Source organism: Pseudophryne corroboree, chromosome 4, assembly GCF_028390025.1.
Source record: "Pseudophryne corroboree isolate aPseCor3 chromosome 4, aPseCor3.hap2, whole genome shotgun sequence".
Taxonomy (NCBI): Eukaryota; Metazoa; Chordata; class Amphibia; order Anura; family Myobatrachidae; genus Pseudophryne; species Pseudophryne corroboree.
In genome coordinates, this window is record NC_086447.1 from 607,498,064 (window position 1) to 607,519,953 (window position 21,890).

Sequence of the window (21,890 nt, forward strand, 5' to 3'; positions counted from 1 at the left end):
ACCAATGATAGTTTGACTCCTTCAACCATTATTTTAAACAACTCGTTTTGAAATTCATTTTTAACATGGCAAGCATTCAATTGCATCTCATCTTCAGAACATTCAAAATGTGATTCTGGACATATCCTATTTTCTGAGACGTCTAATACAAACAGACCAGGACAGTAGTGTCAGTTTTGTAAAGGACAAATAATAATTTTTAGCAACTGGATTTACAGATAAAGTAGATTTAGCCAGAGCTACCTACAGTATGTACAGACATGGACAAATTTGATGGTACCCTTACAGCTCATTGAAACAATGCTTTATGACTAATTTGGTATGTCGTAGAATAAAGCAAGAAAAAGAAAAACCTAAAAATAGATAAATTATTGCTTCTCCATCAAATATATTCTAAAGTGGCTTGGACGTATTTGTTGGTACCCCTTAGCAAAGATAATTGGATTGCAGTGATATTTCAAACTAATTGCCTTCCCGAATTAGCATCACCTACTGTATGTCTTCAACCACTCAGTCTATAGAAATGTAGAAAGTAAAGTAGTTACTTTGCTGTTTGGTATTAGCAAAGTAGGGAGGTGTCTGAGGAGATCAGAAAGACAGTTTTAAGGGGGGTACACACGGAGAGATCCGTGCTTACATTCTAAGCAATCTGACTAGATTGCTTAGAATTTAAGCATGGATCTCTCAGTGTGTAGGGTGCCGTTGACAGCGATGCGCGGTCCCGCGTGACGCTATCGCCGGCTCTAGATTTGGCAGACATGCATGTCAAATCTAGTGAGATCGCTAATTTCATAGCTGGTTAAAATGAGTGCCCCCCCCGGCACACATTGCGCTGAGTGGTGAGCGGGGGAGAGATGTGTGCTGAGCGGTCTGTGATAGATCGCTTAGCACACATCTCTCAGTGTGTACTGTAGGCAACCATGTTAAAATGTAAAGGCTGGTTTGAAAGAAAGGACTCTTTTTTTGGGAGCACTCTTAATTCAGAGGTTATTGGTATAATTTGTAAATTATCAATAAAAACAATTTAATTAACGAAAGTCAAATTCTAGGAGTGACTGTATGTGAAAAACATAGCTTAGCGAAAATATTGATAAATTAAATTATTCGTGATCTCCAAATTCACGATTTACAAATTGCCAGGAGTAAAATTCTGTGATGCTTTTGTCAACAAAATTCTGCATACTATATCTTATGAAATGTATGACCATCATTCATACTGCTAATATCCATTACGGATTTTTATAAATGCTACTGTGTCCAATAGCCAATTTATTGCAGTACCAGGGTGTTCAAAGGAGGTCTCCCTTCCTCGTACTGACCCGGCCTTTCACTGCTTAGCTTCCAAGTTCAGAAGAGATTGGGCATCTCCAGTGAAGTGTGACCGCAATTATTGGACTTCTCTCTTTGGTCACTCCAAATGTATGCCAAATGGTTGCTATATATTAGGAATGGAGAGTATACGTGATTCGTAACAGGTAAGTTACAAATGAAAAAGATTACATGCACACGTGACCTGGCAATTTGTAAATCGTGAATTTGGAGATCACGAATAATTTAATTTATCAATATTTTCGCTAAGCTATGTTTTTCACATACAGTCACTCCTAGAATTGGACTTTTGTTAATTAAATTGTTTTTATTGATAATTTACAAATTATACCAATAACCTCTGAATTAAGAGTGCTCCCAAAAAAGAGTCCTTTCTTTCAAACCTCTCTTTTTGGTCCTTTTGTACTTGATACTCTCTGACTCTAGGGAGCACCACTGAAAGCAACATTATATGATACTGGGATAAACCCCTACAACATCCATGGTTGCCATATATAGAAGAAATTCCATTTAAATTCAGTTTTTTCAGAGGCTACTAATTGTTCAAAAAATCCTTTTTGGACTGGTGCGGTTCCCTCCTAAACCCCATTTCAAAATGTAAAGGCTGTAAGAGGCCATCTCCAAGCAGAATTATGTTCCTGTGACTACATCTGCACATATTATTAAGTTTGAAGTTTGTGGGACTATAAATACAAGGAGAAACATAATCGTCTTAAGGTGAGGCAGTAAAACTTCAAACCGGGTGGGAGAGTGCTAAGGTTCCTTCAGAACTGATTGACCAAACTGAAGGTCCTCAGAGGCCGCAGTATAGAACTTGTAAAACTTAGCAAATGTGTTCGATCCTGACCAAGTAGCTGCTCGGCAGAGCTGTAATGCCGAGACAACCCAGGTAGCTGCCCAGGAAGAACCCACTGATTTAGTAGAGTGGGCCTATACTTTCGGAAACGGCAATCCTGACGATGAATAAGCCTGCTTGATAGTAAGCCTGATCCAGCGAGCAATAGACTGCTTTGAAGCAGGACACCCAATTTCACTGGGATCATAGAGAACAAACAGCGAGTCAGATTTTCTGTGACAAGCTGTCCTCTTCACGTAGATCCTCAAAGCTCTCACATCATCCAGGGACTTCGAGGTAGCAGAGGTGTCAGTAAGCACCGGAACCACAATAGGTTGGTTGATATGAAATGCAGAAACCGCCTTAGGAAGAAATTGCTGACGAGTTCTGAGTTCAGCGCTATTCTCATGAAAAACCAAATAGGGGCTTTTGTGAGACAAAGCCCCCAGTTTGGACACACCTTGCGGAAGCCAAGGCCAACATTGTAACAGTCTTCCACGTAAGAGACTTAACGTCAACCTCCTGTAAAGGTTCAAACCAGTCCCATTGCAGAAACCGCAACACCACGTTAAGATCCCAAGGTGCCGTGGGACGCACAAAGGGCGGTTGAATGTGCAGAACCCCCTTCAAGAATGTCTGAACCTCAGGGAGGGAAGCCAATTGTTTCTGGAAGAAAACGGACAAGGCCGAAATCTGGACTTTCAAGGAGCCCAAACGCAGGCCCACATCCACACCAAGTGGTTAACTCCAACTTGGGCATACCTACACCCCCTAAAAAATAAACTCTCAAAAATTAAGACCCAGTCAATTAACCAAGGTATCAAATGTCAATTCTTAAAATTACTTTATGTTCTAATACCAGAAACCCAATGAGACTGAACCAATTAAAAGTGGCCATGGAACTATCTGCTCTCCATTATATTATGTTACTACATATTACATACGTGAACTCATACACCAAGCCTGAACCGGCCTTAAGACATCTGGTGCGAGTAAGCTGCTGCAAGCGGCGTCAAGTCTTTTTGCGGGTATTCAATGCAACAAACAGCTTCATGAGACAGATTAATTTGATATGTGACACGTGTGTGTAACGGAGTCTGAATCTGCATTCAAAGCACAATACCACTTGGCATGAAAAAAGGCCATGGCTGCTGCATCATTGCACTTTGTATAGATTCAAACTCAATTGCACACAAATATAGATATAGCCACCCTCATCTTTGCCACTGTGCGTCCTATTCATGGAAAAGCTGGCGTGACTATTGTTTCCGCCACTATGACGCGCACATGTGTATGCATGCGCACAGCCAAAGAGATGCATGAAGATTGCGACTAGTCGCTGCCCTGCTTATTAAGTCTTACCAGTGCTGCGTGTGGGAAGAGAGTGGCTGCATCTGTATATACATGTCGCATATAAAAAATAAGATTTTACTCACCTGTAAATCTATTTCTCGTAGTCCTTAGTGGATGCTGGGACTCCGTAAGGACCATGGGGATTAGCGGCTCCGCAGGAGACTGGGCACAACTAAAGAAAGCTTTAGGACTACCTGGTGTGCACTGGCTCCTCCCACTAAGACCCTCCTCCAGACCTCAGTTAGGATACTGTGCCCAGAAGAGCTGACACAATAAGGAAGGATTTTGAATCCCGGGTAAGACTCATACCAGCCACACCAATCACACCGTATAACTCGTGATACTATACCCAGTTAACAGTATGAAATATAACTGAGCCTCTCAACAGATGGCTCAACAATAACCCTTTAGTTAGGCAATAACTATAAACAAGTATTGCAGACAATCCGCACTTGGGATGGGCGCCCAGCATCCACTACGGACTACGAGAAATAGATTTACCGGTGAGTAAAATCTTATTTTCTCTAACGTCCTAAGTGGATGCTGGGACTCCGTAAGGACCATGGGGATTATACCAAAGCTCCCAAACGGGCGGGAGAGTGCGGACGACTCTGCAGCACCGAATGAGCAAACTCTAGGTCCTCCTCAGCCAGGGTATCAAACTTGTAGACTCTTGCAAGAGTGTTTTAACCCGACCAAGTAACAGCTCGGCAAATTTGTAAAGCCGAGACCCCTCGGGCAGCCGCCCAAGAAGAGCCCACTTTCCTCGTGGAATGGGCTTTCACAGATTTAGGGTGCGGCATTCCAGCCGCAGAATGTGCAAGTTGAATCGTGCTACAGATCCAGCGAGCAATAGTCTGCTTAGAAGCAGGAGCACCCAGCTTGTTGGGTACATACAGGCTAAATAGCGAGTCAGTTTTCCGGACTCCAGCCGTCCTGGAAACATATACTTTTTAGGGCCCTGACTACGTCCAGAAAACTTGGAATCCTCCAAGTCCCAAGTACCCGCAGGCACCACAATAGGTTGGTTCACATGAAAAACTGATACCACCTTAGGAAGGAATTGGGAACGAGTCCTCAATTCCGCCTTATCCATATAGAATACAGATAAGGGCATTTGTATGACAAAGCCGCCAATTCTGATACACGCCTGGCCGACGCCACGGCCCACAGCATGACCACTTTCCACGTGAGGTATTGTAGCTCCACGGATTTAAGTGGCTCAACTCAATGCGACTTCAGGAAATCCAACACTACGTTGAGATCCCACGGTGCCACTGGAGGCACAAACGGGGGTTGACTATGCAGCACTCCCTTAACAAAAGTCTGAACTTCAGGCAGTGAAGCCAGTTCTATTTTGGAAGAAAATCGATAGAGCCGAAATCTGGACCTTAATGGAACCCAATTTTAGGCCCATAGTCACCTCTGACTTGTAGGAAGTGCAGAAAACGACCTAGCTGAAATTCCTCCTTTGGGGCCTTACTGGCCTCACAGCACGCAACATATTTCCGCTATATGCGGTGATAATGGATTGCGTTCACTTCTTTCCTAGCTTTAAATAGCGTAGGGATAACTTCCTCCGGAATGCCCTTTTCCTTCAGGATCCGGCGTTCAACCGCCATGCCGTCAAACGCAGCCGCGGTACGTCTTGGAACAGACAGGCCCCCTGCTGCAGCAGGTCCTGTCTGAGCGGCAGAGGCCATGGGTCCTTTGAGATCATTTCTTGGAGTTCTGGGTACCAAGCTCTTCTTGGCCACCCAGAACAATGAGTATAGTTCTTACTCCTCTCCTTCTTATTATTCTCATTACCCTGGGTATGAGAGGCAGAGAAGGGAACACATACACCGACTGGTACACCCACGGTGTTACCAGAGCGTCCACAGCTATCGCCTGAGGGTCCCTTGACCTGGCGCAATATCTTTGTAGCTTTTTGTTGAGGCGGGACGCCATCCTGTCCACCTGTGGCCTTTCCCCACGGTGTACAATCATTTGGAAAACTTCTGGATGAAGTCCCCACTCTCTCGGGTGGAGGTCGTGTCTGCTGAGAAAGTCTGCTTCTCAGTTGTCCACTCCGGGAATGAACACTGCTGACAGTGCTAACACCTGATTTTCCGCCCATCGGAGAATCCTTGTGGCTTCTGCCATCGCCATCCTGCTTCTTGTGCCGCCCTGTTGGTTTACATGAGCGACCGCCGTGATGTTGTCTGACTGGATCAGCACCGGCCGGTGTTGAAGCAGGGGTCTAGCCTGACTTAGGGCATTGCAAATGGCCCAAAGTTCCAGAACATTTATGTGTAGGGAAGTCTCCTGACTTTTCCATAGGCCTTGGAAGTTTCTTCCCTGTGTGACTGCCCCCCAGCCTTGAAGGCTGGGATCCGTGGTCACCAGGACCCAGTCCTGTATGCCGAATCTGCGGCCCCCTAGAAGATGTGCAGTCACCACCACAGCGACACCCTGGCCCTTGGAGACAGGGTTATCCGCCGATGCATCTGAGAATGCGACCCGGACCACTTGTCCAACAGATCCCACTGGAAGATCCTTGCATGGGACTTGGCGAATGGAAATTCTTCGTAAGAAGCTACCATCTTTCCCAAGGCTCGCATGCATAGATGCACCGATACCTGTATTTGTATTAGGAGGTCTCCGTCTAGAGACGCCAACTCCTTGGACTTCTCCTCCGGGAGAAACCCTTTTTATCCTGTTCTGTGTCCAGAACCATACCCAGGAACAGTAGACGCGTCGTAGGAACCAGCTGTGACTTTGGAATATTCAGAATCCAGCCGTGCTGTTGTAGCACTTCCCGAGATAGTGCTACTCCGACGAACAACTGCTCCCTGGACCTCGCCTTTATAAGGAGATCGTCCAAGTACGGGATAAGTACTTCGGCCATTACCTTGGTAAATACCCTCGGTGCCGGGGACAGACCAACGGCAACGTCTGGAATTGGTAATGACAATCCTGTATCACAATTTTGAGGTACACCTGGCGACGAGGGTAAATAAGGACATGCAGGTAAGTATCCTTGATGTCCAGTGATACCCTGAAATTTTCCAGGCTTGCAATAATCGCCCTGAGCGATTCCATTTTGAACTTGAACCTTCGTATATAAGTGTTCAAGGATTTCAATTTTAGAATGGGTCTCACCGAACCGTCTGGTTTCGGTACCACAACATTTTGGAATAGTAACCCCGGCCTTGTTGAAAGAGGGGTACCTTGATTTCACCTGCTGGAAGTACAGCTTGTGAATTGCCGCCAGTACTACCTTTCTCCGAGGGCAGCAGGCAAGGCTGATGTGAGGCAACGGCGAGGGGGAGTCGTCTCGAACTCCAGCCTGTATCCCTGTGATACTACTTGCAGAACCTAAGGATCCACCTGTGGGCAAACCCACTGATCCCTGCAGTTCCCGAGACGCGCCCCCACCGCACCTGTCTCCACCTGTGGAGCCCCAGCGTCATGCGGTGGACTCAGAGGAAGCGAGGGAAGATATTTGATCCTGGAACTGGCTGACTGGTGCAGCTTTTTCCTTCTTCCCTTGTCTCTGTGCAGAAAGGAAGCACCTTTGACCCGCTTGCTTTTTTGAAGCCGAAAGGACTGTACCTGAAAATATGGTGCTTTCTTTAGGCTTTTGTGAGGTAAAAAATTTTCTTCCCAGCTGTTGCTGTGGATACGAGGTCCCAGAGACCATCCCCAAACAATTCCTCACCCTTATAAGGCAGAATCTCCATGTGCCTTTTAAATGCAGCATCACCTGTCCACTGCCGGGTTTCTACTACCCTCCTGGCAGAATGGACATTGCATTAATTCTGGATGCCAGCCGGCAAATATCCCTCTGTGCATCCTTTATATATAAGACGTCTTAAATATGCTCAATGTTAGCAAATATTATTATCCCTGTCTTAGCGTATTAATATTATCTGACAGGGTGTCAGATCACGCTGCAGCAGCACTATTTATGCTGAGGCAATTGCAGGTTTCAGTATATAACCTGAGTGTGTAAATACAGACTTCAGGAGCGCCTCCTGCTTTTTATCAGCAGGTTCCTTCAAGGTGGCCGTATCCTAAGACGGCAGTGCCACCTTTTGACAAACGTGTGAGCGCCTTATCCACCCTAAGGGATATCTCCCAACGTGACCTATCCTCTGGCGGGAAAGGGTACGCCATCAGTAACTTTTTTATCGGGGGAAACCACGCTTCTTTACACACTTCATTCATTCATCTGATGGGGGAACAAAACAGTGGCTGTTTTTTCTCCCCAAAACTAAAACCCCTTTTACTGTATGTGGTACTTGGGTTTATGTCAGAAAACGCGTAACACATTTTTCATTGCCGAGATCATGTAACGGATGTTCCCAGTGGATTGTGTATATGTCTCAACCTCGTCAACACTGGAGTCAGACTCAGTGTCGACATCTGTGTCTGCCATCTGAGGTAACGGGCGTTGTTTTGAGCCCCTGATGGCCTTTGAGACGCCTGGGCAGACGCGGGCTGAGAAGCCGGCTGTCCCACAGCTGTTACGTCATCCAGCCTTTTATGTAAGGAGTTGACACTGTCGGTTAATACCTTCCACCTATCCATCCACTCTGGTGTCGGCCCCACAGGGGGCGACATCCCATTTATCGGCCTCTGCTCTGCCTCCACGTAACCTTCCTCATCCAACATGTCGACAGCCGTACCGACACACCGCACACACACAGGGAAAGCTCTGACTGAGGACAGGACCCCACAAAGTCCTTTGGGGAGACCGAGAGAGAGTATGCCAGCACACACCAGAGCGCTATATAATGCAGGGATTAACACTATAACTGAGTGATTTTCCCCCAAATAGCTGCTTGTATACATATATTGCGCCTAAATTTAGTGCCCCCCCTCTCTTTTTAACCCTTTGAGCCTGAAAACTACAGGGGAGAGCCTGGGGAGCTGTCTTCCAGCTGCACTGTGAAGAGAAAATGGCGCCAGTGTGCTGAGGGAGAAGCCCCGCCCCCTTTTCGGCTGACTTTCCCTCGCTTTTTCTGTGATACTGGCAGGGGTAATTTTACATCTATATAGCCTCTGGGACTATATATGATGTATATTTTGCCAGCCAAGGTGTTATTTATTGCCCTCAGGGCGCCCCCCCCCCCAGCGCCCTGCACCCATCAGTGACCGAAGTGTGAGGTGTACATGAGGAGCAATGGCGTACAGCTGCAGTGCTGTGCGCTACCTTGGTGAAGACCGAAGTCTTCTGCCGCCGATTTTCCGGACCTTCTTCGTGCTTCTGGCTCTGTAAGGGGGACGGCGGCGCGGCTCCGGGAACGAACACCAAGGTCGGGTCCTGCGGTCGATCCCTCTGGAGCTAATGGTGTCCAGTAGCCTAAGAAGCCCAAACTACCACCTGTTAGGTAGGTTCGCTTCTTCTCCCCTTAGTCCCTCGCTGCAGTGAGTCTGTTGCCAGCAGATCTCACTGAAAATAAAAAACCTAAATATACTTTCTTTCTAGGTGCTCAGGAGAGCCCCTAGTGTGCATCCAGCTCAGCCGGGCACAAGAATCTAACTGAGGTCTGGAGGGGGGTCATAGTGGGAGGAGCCAGTGCACACCAGGTAGTCCTAAAGCTTTCTTTAGTTGTGCCCAGTCTCCTGCGGAGCCGCTAATCCCCATGGTCCTTACGGAGTCCCAGCATCCACTTAGGACGTTAGAGAAATAATCAGTGTAGTTTTGTAGAGTGGTTGTGTTACATTGCATTGTGACTGACTCAGATTCATGCGAGAAAGACACATGGATGATGCTGGCACAGGCCTAGTCGAACGGGACCTGGGGATTCAAGGACGACTGTTTAGCGAGACTGCAGCAACAGTGTATATCGTATATACTGTATACAGTCGTTTAATCTATTGGCCCCAACTTTATCATCAATAAATATTGCAAACAGCGCAATATTGTACAAAACATATATTGATACAAGTAAAATATAGAAATTAGAAAAATATAGGCATACACTCATTACACTGTGTAAATAATAAGAATTTACTTACCGATAATTCTATTTCTCGGAGTCCGTAGTGGATGCTGGGGTTCCTGAAAGGACCATGGGGAATAGCGGCTCCGCAGGAGACAGGGCACAAAAAGTAAAGCTTTAGGATCAGGTGGTGTGCACTGGCTCCTCCCCCTATGACCCTCCTCCAAGCCTCAGTTAGGATACTGTGCCCGGACGAGCGTACACAATAAGGAAGGATTTATGAATCCCGGGTAAGACTCATACCAGCCACACCAATCACACTGTACAACCTGTGATCTGAACCCAGTTAACAGTATGATAACAGCGGAGCCTCTGAAAAGATGGCTCACAACAAATAATAACCCGATTTTTGTAACTATGTACAAGTAATGCAGATAATCCGCACTTGGGATGGGCGCCCAGCATCCACTACGGACTCCGAGAAATAGAATTATCGGTAAGTAAATTCTTATTTTCTCTATCGTCCTAGTGGATGCTGGGGTTCCTGAAAGGACCATGGGGATTATACCAAAGCTCCCAAACGGGCGGGAGAGTGCGGATGACTCTGCAGCACCGAATGAGAGAACTCCAGGTCCTCCTTAGCCAGGGTATCAAATTTGTAGGATTTTACAAACGTGTTTGCCCCTGACTAAATAGCCGCTCGGCAAAGTTGTAAAGCCGAGACCCCTCGGGCAGCCGCCCAAGATGAGCCCACCTTCCTTGTGGAATGGGCATTTACATATTTTGGCTGTGGCAGGCCTGCCACAGAATGTGCAAGCTGAATTGTATTACACATCCAACTAGCAAAAGTCTGCTTAGAAGCAAGAGCACCCAGTTTGTTGGGTGCATACAGGATAACAGCAAGTCAGTTTTCCTGACTCCAGCCGTCCTGGAACCTATATTTTCAGGGCCCTGACCACATCTAGCAACTTGGAGTCCTCCAAGTCCCTAGTAGGCGCAAGACACCACAATAAGCTGGTTCAGGTGAAACACTGACACCACCTTAGGGAGAGAACTGGGGACGAGTCCGCAGCTCTGCCCTGTCCGAATGGACAAACAGATATGGGCTTTTTTGAGAAAAAAACCACCAATTTGACACTCGCCTGGTCCAGGCCAGGTCCAAGAGCATGTTCACTTTTCATGTGAGATGCTTCAAATCCACAGATTTGACTGGTTTTAAACCAATGTGTTTTGAGGAATCCCAGAACTACGTTGAGATCCCACAGTGCCACTGGAGGCACAAAAGGGGGTTGTATATGCAATACTCCCTTGACAAACTTCTGGACTTCAGGAACTGAAGCCAATTCTTTCTGGAAGAAAAATCGACAGGGCCGAAATTTGAACCTTAATGGACCCCAATTTGAGGCCCATAGACACTCCTGTTTGCAGGAAATGCAGGAATCGACCGAGTTGAAATTTCTTCGTGGGGCCTTCCTGGCCTCACACCACGCAACATATTTTGGCCACATGTGGTGATAATGTTGTGCGGTCACCTCCTTTCTGGCTTTGACCAGGGTAGGAATGACCTCTTCCTGAATGCCTTTTCCCTTAGGATCCGGCGTTCCACCGCCATGCCGTCAAACGCAGCTGCGGTAAGTCTTGGAACAGACATGGTACTTGCTGAAACAAGTCCCTTCTTAGCGGCAGAGGCCATAAGTCCTCTGTGAGCATCTCTTGAAGTTCCGGGTACCAAGTCCTTCTTGGCCAATCCGGAGCCATGAGTATAGTTCTTACTCCTCTACGTCTTATAATTCTCAGTACCTTAGGTATGAAAAGCAGAGGATGGAACACATACACCGACTGGTACACCCACGGTGTTACCAGAACGTCCACAGCTATTGCCTGAGGGTCTCTTAACCTGGCGCAATACCTGTCCCGTTTTTTGTTCAGACGGGACGCCATCATGTCCACCTTTGGTAATTCCCAACGGTTTACAATCATGTGGAAAACTTCCCCATGAAGTTCCCACTCTGCCGGGTGGAGGTCGTGCCTACTGAGGAAGTCTGCTTCCCAGTTTCCATTCCCAGAATGAAACACTGCTGACAGTGCTATCACATGATTTTCCGCCCAGCGAAAAGTCCTTGCAGTTTTTGCCACTGCCCTCCTGCTTCTTGTGCCGCCCTGTCTATTTACGTGGGCGACTGCCGTGATGTTTTATCCCACTGGATCAATACCGGCTGACCTTGAAGCAGAGGTCTTGCTAAGCTTAGAGCATTATAAATTTACCCTTAGCTATATTTATGTGGAGAAAAGTCTCCAGACTTGATCCCACTCCCTGGAAATTTTTTCCTTGTGTGACTGCTTTCCAGCCTCTCGGGCTGGCCTCCGTGGTCACCAACATCCAAAACTGAATGCCGAATCTGCGGCCCTCTAGAAGATGAGCACTCTGTAACCACCACAGGAGAGACACCCTTGTCCTTGGATATAGGGTTATCCGCTGATGCATCTGAAGATGCGATCCGGACCATTTGTCCAGCAGATCCCACTGAAAAGTTCTTGCATGAAATCTGCCGACTGGAATTGCTTCGAAGGAAGTCACCATTTTTTTTACCATGGCCCTTGTGCAATGATGCACTGATTTTAGGAGGTTCCTGACTAGCTCGGATAACTCCCTGGCTTTCTCTTCCGGGAGAAACACCTTTTTCTGGACTGTGTCCAGAATCATCCCTAAGCACAGGAGACTTGTTGTCGGGATCAGCTGCGATTTTGGAATATTTAAAATCCACCCCTGCTGTTGTAACAGTATCCGAGATAGTGCTACTCCGACCTCCAACTGTTCCCTGGACTTTGCCCTTATCAGGAGATCGTCCAAGTAAGGGATAATTAAGACGCCTTTTCTTCGAAGAAGAACCATCAATTCGGCCATTACCTTGGTAAAGACCCGGGGTGCCGTGGACAATCCAAACGGCAGCGTCTGAAACTGATAGTGACAGTTCTGTACCACGAACCTGAGGTACCCTTAGTGATAAGGGCAAATTTGGGACATGGAGGTAAGCATCCCTGATGTCTCGGGACACCATATAGTCCCCTTCTTCCCGGTTCGTTATCACTGCTCTGAGTGACTCCATCTTGATTTGAACCTTTGTAAGTGTTCAAATTTTTTAAGATTTAGAATAGGTCTCACCTAGCCTTCTGGCTTCAGTACCACAATATAGTGTGGAATAATACCCCTTTTCTTGTTGTAGGAGGGGTAATTTAATTATCACCTGCTGGAAATACAGCTCGTGAATTGTTTCCCATACTGCCTCCTTGTCGGAGGGAGACCTTGGTAAAGCAGACTTCAGGAGCCTGCGCAGGGGAAACGTCTCGACATTCCAATCTGTACCCCTGGGATACTACTTGTAGGATCCAGGGGTCCTGTACGGTCTCAGCGTCATGCTGAGAGCTTGTCAGAAGCGGTGGAACGCTTCTGTTCCTGGGAATGGGCTGCCTGCTGCAGTCTTCTTCCCTTTCCTCTATCCCTGGGCAGATATGACTCTTATAGGGACGAAAGGACTGAAGCTGAAAAGACGGTGTCTTTTTCTGCAGAGATGTGACTTAGGGTAAAAACGGTGGATTTTCCAGCAGTTGCCGTGGCCACCAGGTCCGATGGACCGACCCCAAATAACTCCTCTTCCTTTATACGGCAATACACCTTTGTGCCGTTTGGAATCTGCATCACCTGACCACTGTCGTGTCCATAAACATCTTTTGGCAGATATGGACATCGCACTTACTCTTGATGCCAGAGTGCAAATATCCCTCTGTGCATCTCGCATATATAGAAATGCATCCTTTAAATGCTCTATAGTCAATAAAATACTGTCCCTGTCAAGGGTATCAATATTTTTAGTCAGGGAATCCGACCAAGCCACCCCAGCTCTGCACATCCAGGCTGAGGCGATCGCTGGTCGCAGTATAACACCAGTATGTGTGTATACACTTTTTATGATATTTTCCAGCCTCCTGTCAACTGGCTCCTTGAGGACGGCCCTATCTATAGACGGTACCGCCACTTGTTCTGATAAGCGTGTGAGCGCCTTATCCACCCTAAGGGGTGTTTCCCAACGCGCCCTAACTTCTGGCGGGAAAGGGTATACCGCCCATATTTTCTATCGGGGGGAACCCACGCATCATCACACACTTCATTTAATTTATCTGATTCAGGAAAAACTACGGTAGTTTTTTCACATCCCACATAATACCCTCTTTTGTGGTACTTGTAGTATCAGAAATATGTAACACCTCCTTCATTGCCCTTAACGTGTGGCCCTAATAAGGAATACGTTTGTTTATTCACCGTCGACACTGGATTCAGTGTCCCTGTCTGTGTCTGTGTCGACCGACTAAAGTAAACGGGCGTTTTAAAACCCCTGACGGTGTTTTTGAGACGTCTGGACCGGTACTAATTGTTTGTCGGCCGTCTCATGTCGTCAACCGACCTTGCCGCGTGTTGACATTATCACGTAATTCCCTAAATAAGCCATCCATTCCGGTGTCGACTCCCTAGAGAGTGACATCACCATTACAGGCAATTGCTCCGCCTCCTCACCAACATCGTCCTCATACATGTCGACACACACGTACCGACACACAGCACACACACAGGGAATGCTCTGATAGAGGACAGGACCTACTAGCCCTTTGGAGAGACAGAGGGAGAGTTTGCCAGCACACACCAAAAACGCTATAATTATATAGGGACAACCTTATATAAGTGTTTTCCCTTATAGCATCTTTTTTATATATTTTTAACGCCAAATTAGTGCCCCCCCTCTCTGTTTTAACCCTGTTTCTGTAGTGCAGTGCAGGGGAGAGCCTGGGAGCCTTCCCTCCAGCCTTTCTGTGAGGGAAAATGGCGCTGTGTGCTGAGGAGATAGGCCCCGCCCCTTTTTCGGCGGCCTCGTCTCCCGCTCTTAACGGATTCTGGCAGGGGTTAAATATCTCCATATAGCCCCCGGAGGCTATATGTGAGGTATTTTTAGCCAAAAATAGGTTTTCATTGCCTCCCAGGGCGCCCCCCTCCCAGCGCCCTGCACCCTCAGTGACTGCCGTGTGAAGTGTGCTGAGAGGAAATGGCGCACAGCTGCAGTGCTGTGCGCTACCTTAAGAAGACTGAGGAGTCTTCATGCCGCCGATTCTGGACCTTCTTCTTGTTTCAGCATCTGCAAGGGGGCCGGCGGCGAGGCTCCGGTGACCATCCAGGCTGTACCTGTGATCGTCCCTCTGGAGCTAATGTCCAGTAGCCAAAGAAGCCAATCCATCCTGCACGCAGGTGAGTTCACTTCTTCTCCCCTAAGTCCCTCGTTGCAGTGATCCTGTTGCCAGCAGGACTCACTGTAAAATAAAAAACCTAAGCTAAACTTTTCTAAGCAGCTCTTTAGGAGAGCCACCTAGATTGCACCCTTCTCGGCCGGGCACAAAAATCTAACTGAGGCTTGGAGGAGGGTCATAGGGGGAGGAGCCAGTGCACACCACCTGATCCTAAAGCTTTACTTTTTGTGCCCTGTCTCCTGCGGAGCCGCTATTCCCCATGGTCCTTTCAGGAACCCCAGCATCCACTAGGACGATAGAGAAATTAGTAATGGTGCACACACACTGTGCTATTTGTCTAGGTGCGATTTGATCCTATACAATGTGTGCTATGTGATTTGGACTAAGTGGGGTATGCTATATGAACTACATCCGATTTTGAATACACTACAATGTACTATGTGCGCTGCAGTACAAAAATACCTGCCTGCACATATTATTTTGCCTTGAGATATGGACTAGACGGGAGCGTGCATCACAAGGGAAACTAAACACAGTGCTATTTGAATTAGACTCAATGCTATTTGAACTACAAAGATCAATAGCATGCGAGAATCGCACTGTGTTTGGGCACCATTAGCTCTTATATGCCAAGCTTAGAATAAAAAATACCTTGGTAAATTAGCCTATTGACAGAAAGAACGGTCAGTCTTCGTAGCCTCTGTACAAATTCAGCTTCAGAGGCTCTTATTGGATTTTCTTGGCTCATTCTTCTCTGCATCAGCTCCGTAAGCTCACTACTTGCAACTGAACGCATGGTCATTAACAATGGATCAGATTGTGCAAATGATAATCTTTGAGCACCTAGAAAAGTGAAACAAAAAATGAATACAAATTTCATATATATATATATATATACTGTAGATCTATATTATAAAAACCCCCATAAATGTTATGTTATAATGTTAAGGAAACTTAAATTACACAACATAAATGTTAATGTTCAATAGTTTAATGAAGACCTTGCTATTAAAGAAAAAATCAGATATTCTCTGCTTACCTAAATACAGTGGGGAAAAAGAGCAGCAGTTTGTAGTGCAAAGTGTCAAACTCCTTAATGCCTGTACCCCACACTATACCGCCTGGCAACTCCAGCTGGGCCACTTCAAAACTATTTTTATTGTTGCTGCACCACACCTCTGCTCTCCGCTTCACTCAAGCAGCTGGTTTGCCAAAGGTAGAGAATAAGTCTACTGAGACTGGTGCATGTCCACAGCTGCAGCTATTAGCAAAGCGACCTGAATAACCCCCATAATTTGAGGACACTCATTGTGGGCATGATTAAAACTCATCAGGCACGTGAGAGGGGTAACAGTGTTATCAGCTGTGATGCGGACAAGGCGTTCGACAAAGTGTCTTTGGCATATTTGAATATGCTATTTCATTATCAAGGTTTTGGTCCTGATTTTATCCATGTTTTTAAAACTTTATACCAAACGTCAGAGACCTTTCTAACTGTTAACTTATTGAATCAACGCAATTTTGATTTATCTTGTGGTATGCGACAGGGTTGCCCACCCTCTCCGCTCTTTTTTAATTTAGTTATTGACCCTCTCCTTAGACATTTCCTTAATTAATCTAGATGGTGCGGCATCACAATTGCTCAAAAAATTCTGCATTTGCTGGTGATCATCTACTTCATTTTGCCAACCCGAAAGTAGCAATGCCTCATTTGCTCTCAATATTGGATACTGTTGAACTAGCAGCAGGATTTCACATAAATTATGCCAAAACTGACACATTGGCATTTTTTCCTGTGGCAAAAAAGGCTTCCCTTTTCAATAGGCTACGAATGATTACTGTACATACCTGGGGATTAGGGACCAAATGTATTAAGTCTTAGCAAGAGATAAAGTGGAGACGGATAAAGAGTGATAAATGACCAGCCAATCAGCTTCCTAACTGCGATGTCACAAGCTGTGGGCTCTATTTACTAAGCCTTGGATGGAGATAACGTAGCAGCCAACCAGCTCCTAACTGTCATTTTTCAAAGACAGCCTGTGACATGGCAGGTAAGAGCTCATTGGCTGGTACTTTATCTCCATCCAAGGCTTAAGGCCCGTACACACTGGTCGATATATCGGCCGTTCTCTTGAACGGCCGATATATCGCGGGTCCGTTGGCCAGTGTGTACGGCCGATACATCTGTAAACTCCGTCGTTCACAGACGTATCGCGTCGGCCGCGCAGCACAGCCGACGGCCAATATATCTACCGATATATATTGGCACGTTACTGTGTGTGTACGGGGCGGTCGGCCGACCGCCCGTACACATGCTGCGGCGGCCGTGATTGACAGCTGAACTGGGCGGGCGTGTGTACACACCCGCCCAGTTCATGACGTCAGTCCCCGACGGATCGGGCAGTGTGTATGCACAAGACACTGCCCAATCCGTCCATAGATATATCTGCAGATCAATTGATCTGCAGATATATCTATTAGTGTGTACCTACCTTAAGACCCCTGTGTTTGAAAAATGACAGTTAGGAGCTGGTTGGCTGGTCATTTATCACTCTTTAGCTGTCTCCACTTTACCTCTTGTTAAGGCTTAATACATTTGGGCCTAGGATTCCTACTCACCCTTCCATCCTTTTTTTTTTTTTTTTAAGTACTTTTTTCGGATTTAAAAAAAATGGCCACATCTTCCTTTGTCCTATCAGGGCAGATATCCCCTTTATAAAATGGTATGTTTTCTGAGACTTCTATATATCCTACAGATGCTCCCCATAATTCCACCAAAATTATACGTAACTCTATTAAACAAAGCATTAACGAGATTCATTTAGGCAGTAAACGTCCGAGGGTGTCATTGTTATAGCTGCAGCAAAATAAAGACTTGGGGGTGTTAATTTACCATGCCTTCACTCTTACTCCTTAGCTGCAAACTATAGAATTGAGGTAGATTGGATAGGGGGCTTTAACACCCATGCCAGGAGACATATTAAACAAGGTTTCATTCCTGACTAGAATTTAGTTTCCTTGTTGCATACATCCCCACAATCTCTTCCGGAGATAGTCAAACAATGTTTTACTGCACTCTACATATAGGGCATGGGGTTGATTCGTACTAGTCTGAAGGTATCAAAATGTTGATCTATTTTTTACCAATGGGGCAAATCCGATTGGTCACCCAATAGGACATCATCTATTTTGAAGACATGGCATATTGGTGGCCTTAGTTACGTTTAGCAATTTTTAAGCACAGAAACCTTAACCCGCTCACAGCTACAGCTCCATGTCTCAAAATCCCCGTTTCCATTCATGCAGGCTATTAGTTACGTACAATCTATTGTAAAAGAGTTGCGAGATTTAGGGATGTGGTTTAGACAAAATTACATATTGTAGACCTGGGGACCCTCTTTCTACTTATATATGCACTGTCTCTCTCTCCCCATGCTCAACTTAGAATTAGGCACAGCGGAGGGTGGATTTTCCTGTGCATTCAATGAAAACTATTTTAGATGCTTATAATAAACTAAATACATTTTTGGTTTCTATTTCCTATACAGAGATGCATCAGAAAATCTTACATATATCATACTTCACCCCAAAATGTAAATTTATTTTAGGTGAGGTGTCTACTTCCAGTTGCTACACCTGATGCAGATACTATGCATTGTTTATGGTTCTGTCCTCAAACACAAGCATTATGGACGACCCTTCAAGCTTATATTACTAATACTTTAAAGTTGGAATTCACGATTGACAAAACCAGGTAAACTATCAAATTCTGCCTTAAGGTAATCAAATTTTGCTGGTGAAACTGTCAGCAGTTGCCAAAAAAGTTACTGTCTCAGTGGATCTCTCCTGACCCCTTGAACATATCTTTATTCTATTACAAATTCTCCTTTTAATTTTTATGGACTGGACAGAGGCCTCTTTACATAAAGAAAATAGGACTGAGAAATGTTTTGATGTATGGCTCCCTTATATTCACTATCAGTAGTATTGAAAGAAGCTTTAAGAAAATGTGTTCAACTAATTTCTTGGTACAGGTTGAGTCTCCTTTATCCAAAATGCTTGGGACCAGAGGTATTTTGGATATCGGATTTATCCGTATTTTGGAATAATTGCATACCATAATGAGATATCATGGTGATGGGACCTAAATCTAAGCACAGAAGGCATTTATGTTACATATACACCTTGGCCCTCATTCCGAGTCGTTCGCTCGGTAATTTTCATCGCATCGCAGTGAAATTCCGCTTAGTACGCATGCGCAATAATCGCACTGCGACTGCGCCAAGTAATTTTACAATGAAGATAGTATTTTTACTCACGGCTTTTTCTTCGCTCCGGCGATCGTAGTGTGATTGACAGGAAATGGGTGTTACTGGGCGGAAACACAGCGTTTTAGGGGCGTGTGGATAAAAACGCTACCGTTTCCGGAAAAAACGCAGGAGTGGCCGGAGAAACGGGGGAGTGTCTGGGCGAACGCTGGGTGTGTTTATGACGTCAAACCAGGAACGACAAGCACTGAACTGATCGCAGATGCCGAGTAAGTCTGAAGCTACTCTGAAACTGCTAAGTAGTTTGTAATCGCAATATTGCGAATACATCGGTCGCAATTTTAAGAAGCTAAGATACACTCCCAGTAGGCGGAGGCTTAGCGTGAGCAACTCTCCTAAATTCGCCTTGCGAGCGATCAACTCGGAATGAGGGCCCTTATACACACAGCCTGAAGGTAATTTTAGCCAATATTTTGTATAACTTTGTGCATTAAACAAAGTGTGTGTACATTCACACAATTTATTTATGTTTCATATACACCTTATACACACAGCCTGAAGGTCATTTAATACAATATTTATAATAACTTTGTGTATTAAACAAAGTTTGTGTACATTGAGCCATCAAAAATCAAAGGTTTCACTATCTCACTCTCACTCAGAAAAGTCCGTATTTCGGAATATTTGGATATGGGATACTCAACCTGTATAATCGTGAGGTGTTGAATAATGGTGCTCCCTTTTGAAACATTCCTAACTACATATTTGTAATACAGGTATGTATAACAACCTTCATGTGTGTCTCTTACTTTTATTGGACACTAGTTTATTTGTACTCAGTGCTGTGAATTGTGTTTTCTACATGTCAATCTGTAAATTAAAAGAAAAATCTAAAAAAAACTACAAACAAGAAGTCCTGGAAGTGATGATATGGCCATATGGATAAACATTAGACGATATCGTGAATGATGTGTCGTAATCAGGCACATCGTCCACGATAATGTCTAGTGTATACCTGGCTTTACTTTGCAGGATTTTTTCCATACCATGTATATTGAAAAAAATATATAGTTTTTTGTTAAGAAACCTTTTTGAATAAAGCAATGGCCTCTGGCCATATTCATGGACTTAGCTGTAGTTAAACCCATGCTGGCAGAGTTGTCAAAGGAACCATAGTTTACATACTTTGGGAAGGTATAAATCCTGTTTCACTCCTAAACATATTCAATTCAATACCTGATTTTCCCAAAACAGAACTTTTTTTTTTCATAAAATGTATATTTAGTCTTAATAATTAATTTAAATAACTGCTTCCCAAAAAAATAATGTATGAATAAAGCCTTATCTCCAGGAAGGTCTTGAATATATTATCTAATTGAATAAGCCCCACAAAGAGAGATAATCTATACATATAACTCAATAAAACAGGCATCAAAGCATTGTTTTGGTATTTTATATTTGTAGTAGTAGCAATAAATGTAAAGCATAAACCAAAAGTTCATAGCAAACTCACACATAATTAACTGCATAAAACAATTTAATTATAGCATTGTTTGATAACTAGACTCATTAAAGCTTACCAGCAATACTTTTACTCTTGGGATATTTTGCATGAGATAATTGGAGGAAGCTACATGAACTGCCAACAGATTGCGAGTCTTGGTTTGAGGTTGTCTTAATGAACTCAATAGCGGAGTGCAAAATTTTGAACTGCATTAAAACGGACATGCCTAGAAAATAACAAAAAATAAACATGCTACGTGAAAATGTTTACAAATGCAAAAATAACCCAGAAGAACAAAAGACAACTGTAACATCTCTGTAAAATAGCAGGTAATTGAAAATGTAATGCATCAGAAATATTTTTTTAAATATGAAAAACATAAAAATCCCATTTAACATGTTTTTTAATTCTCTTTATTTAGCAGAAAAAGTAGACAAAATGAAGACATTTTCAAGTATCGACATAACATTTCAAAAAGATATCAGAAGCGCAAAATACGCGTGATACAAGTAACACTAGATTAACATACAGTAAGTATATTAAGCTATGCATAAGAACAAAAGAAAAAAAATGAAAGATGAAGATAATAACTAGTGGTTATATAAAGGATCTCATTGACATAAAAGAATGTCAGATTACCACTTTTGTGTATGATTCTTCAACTACCATCAGTTTATTAATGACAGTGTCGGACTGGGGCATGTAGGGCCCACCGGGGAAATGCAGTGGTAGGGGCACATGTTTAGGGGTGTGGCTAGTCCACAGAGGGGGTGTGGCCTGCCACATCATTGGTTTGATTAACCATTAGAGAGTGCAACAAATGGGCCCCTTCATAAATATATACAGTAAATTCAGCTGCTGAATTGATAATGTACCAGATTAATAACAGATTATCAACAGTAATGCACTGTAGAAAATACACCATAGTCCAGTATAAGGTAACATATGTATGATGTATAATTCAAGTGCACAGTCTGGAACCTGATCCTTAGAGCAGGAGGTGGGCCCCCAGGCAGTGGGGCCCACCGGTGGTTTCCCCTGTACCCCTGTGGGCCAGTCCAAGCCTGATTAATGATAAGCAAGTAGGGAGGGTATTGAGTTGGAGGGAGGTACTGTAGGTCACAGGCAACACTCTCTCTCTAGTATTGTATGTATAGAAAAGAGAACACAACACAGGGCCTGATTCTGAGATGGATGGAAATGCAACCCTGCATGCACGCAGAATTGTATTTCCATCCGATCTGAAGGAGGGACATGCGGGAGACGTCTTCTGCATGTAGCTGTCATCCCAGCTCTACAACAGACATTACAAGGTGGGATCCAACATCGCAATGTTCCGTACAGATGGCCAGCTGAGAACACTCCAGCTAAATCAG

At 44.8% G+C, this 21,890-nt stretch overlaps 1 protein-coding gene and 1 pseudogene across 3 annotated transcripts in view; both read right to left on the bottom strand.

Annotated features, from left to right (window-relative positions):
* LYST (lysosomal trafficking regulator) overlaps nt 1-21,890 on the bottom strand; it is an 864,675-nt gene that overhangs the window by 277,228 nt on the left and 565,557 nt on the right. For all 3 annotated transcript variants that reach the window (XM_063917604.1, XM_063917602.1, XM_063917605.1), the window contains exons 27-29: nt 20,591-20,740; nt 15,394-15,585; nt 3-142 (exon numbers count right to left, since the gene is read on the bottom strand). In XM_063917604.1, coding sequence (XP_063773674.1) covers nt 3-142; nt 15,394-15,585; nt 20,591-20,740 — 482 coding nt within the window. The remainder of the gene's footprint in view (nt 1-2; nt 143-15,393; nt 15,586-20,590; nt 20,741-21,890) is intronic.
* Nucleotides 1,270-1,389, bottom strand: LOC134913774 (5S ribosomal RNA; annotated as a pseudogene).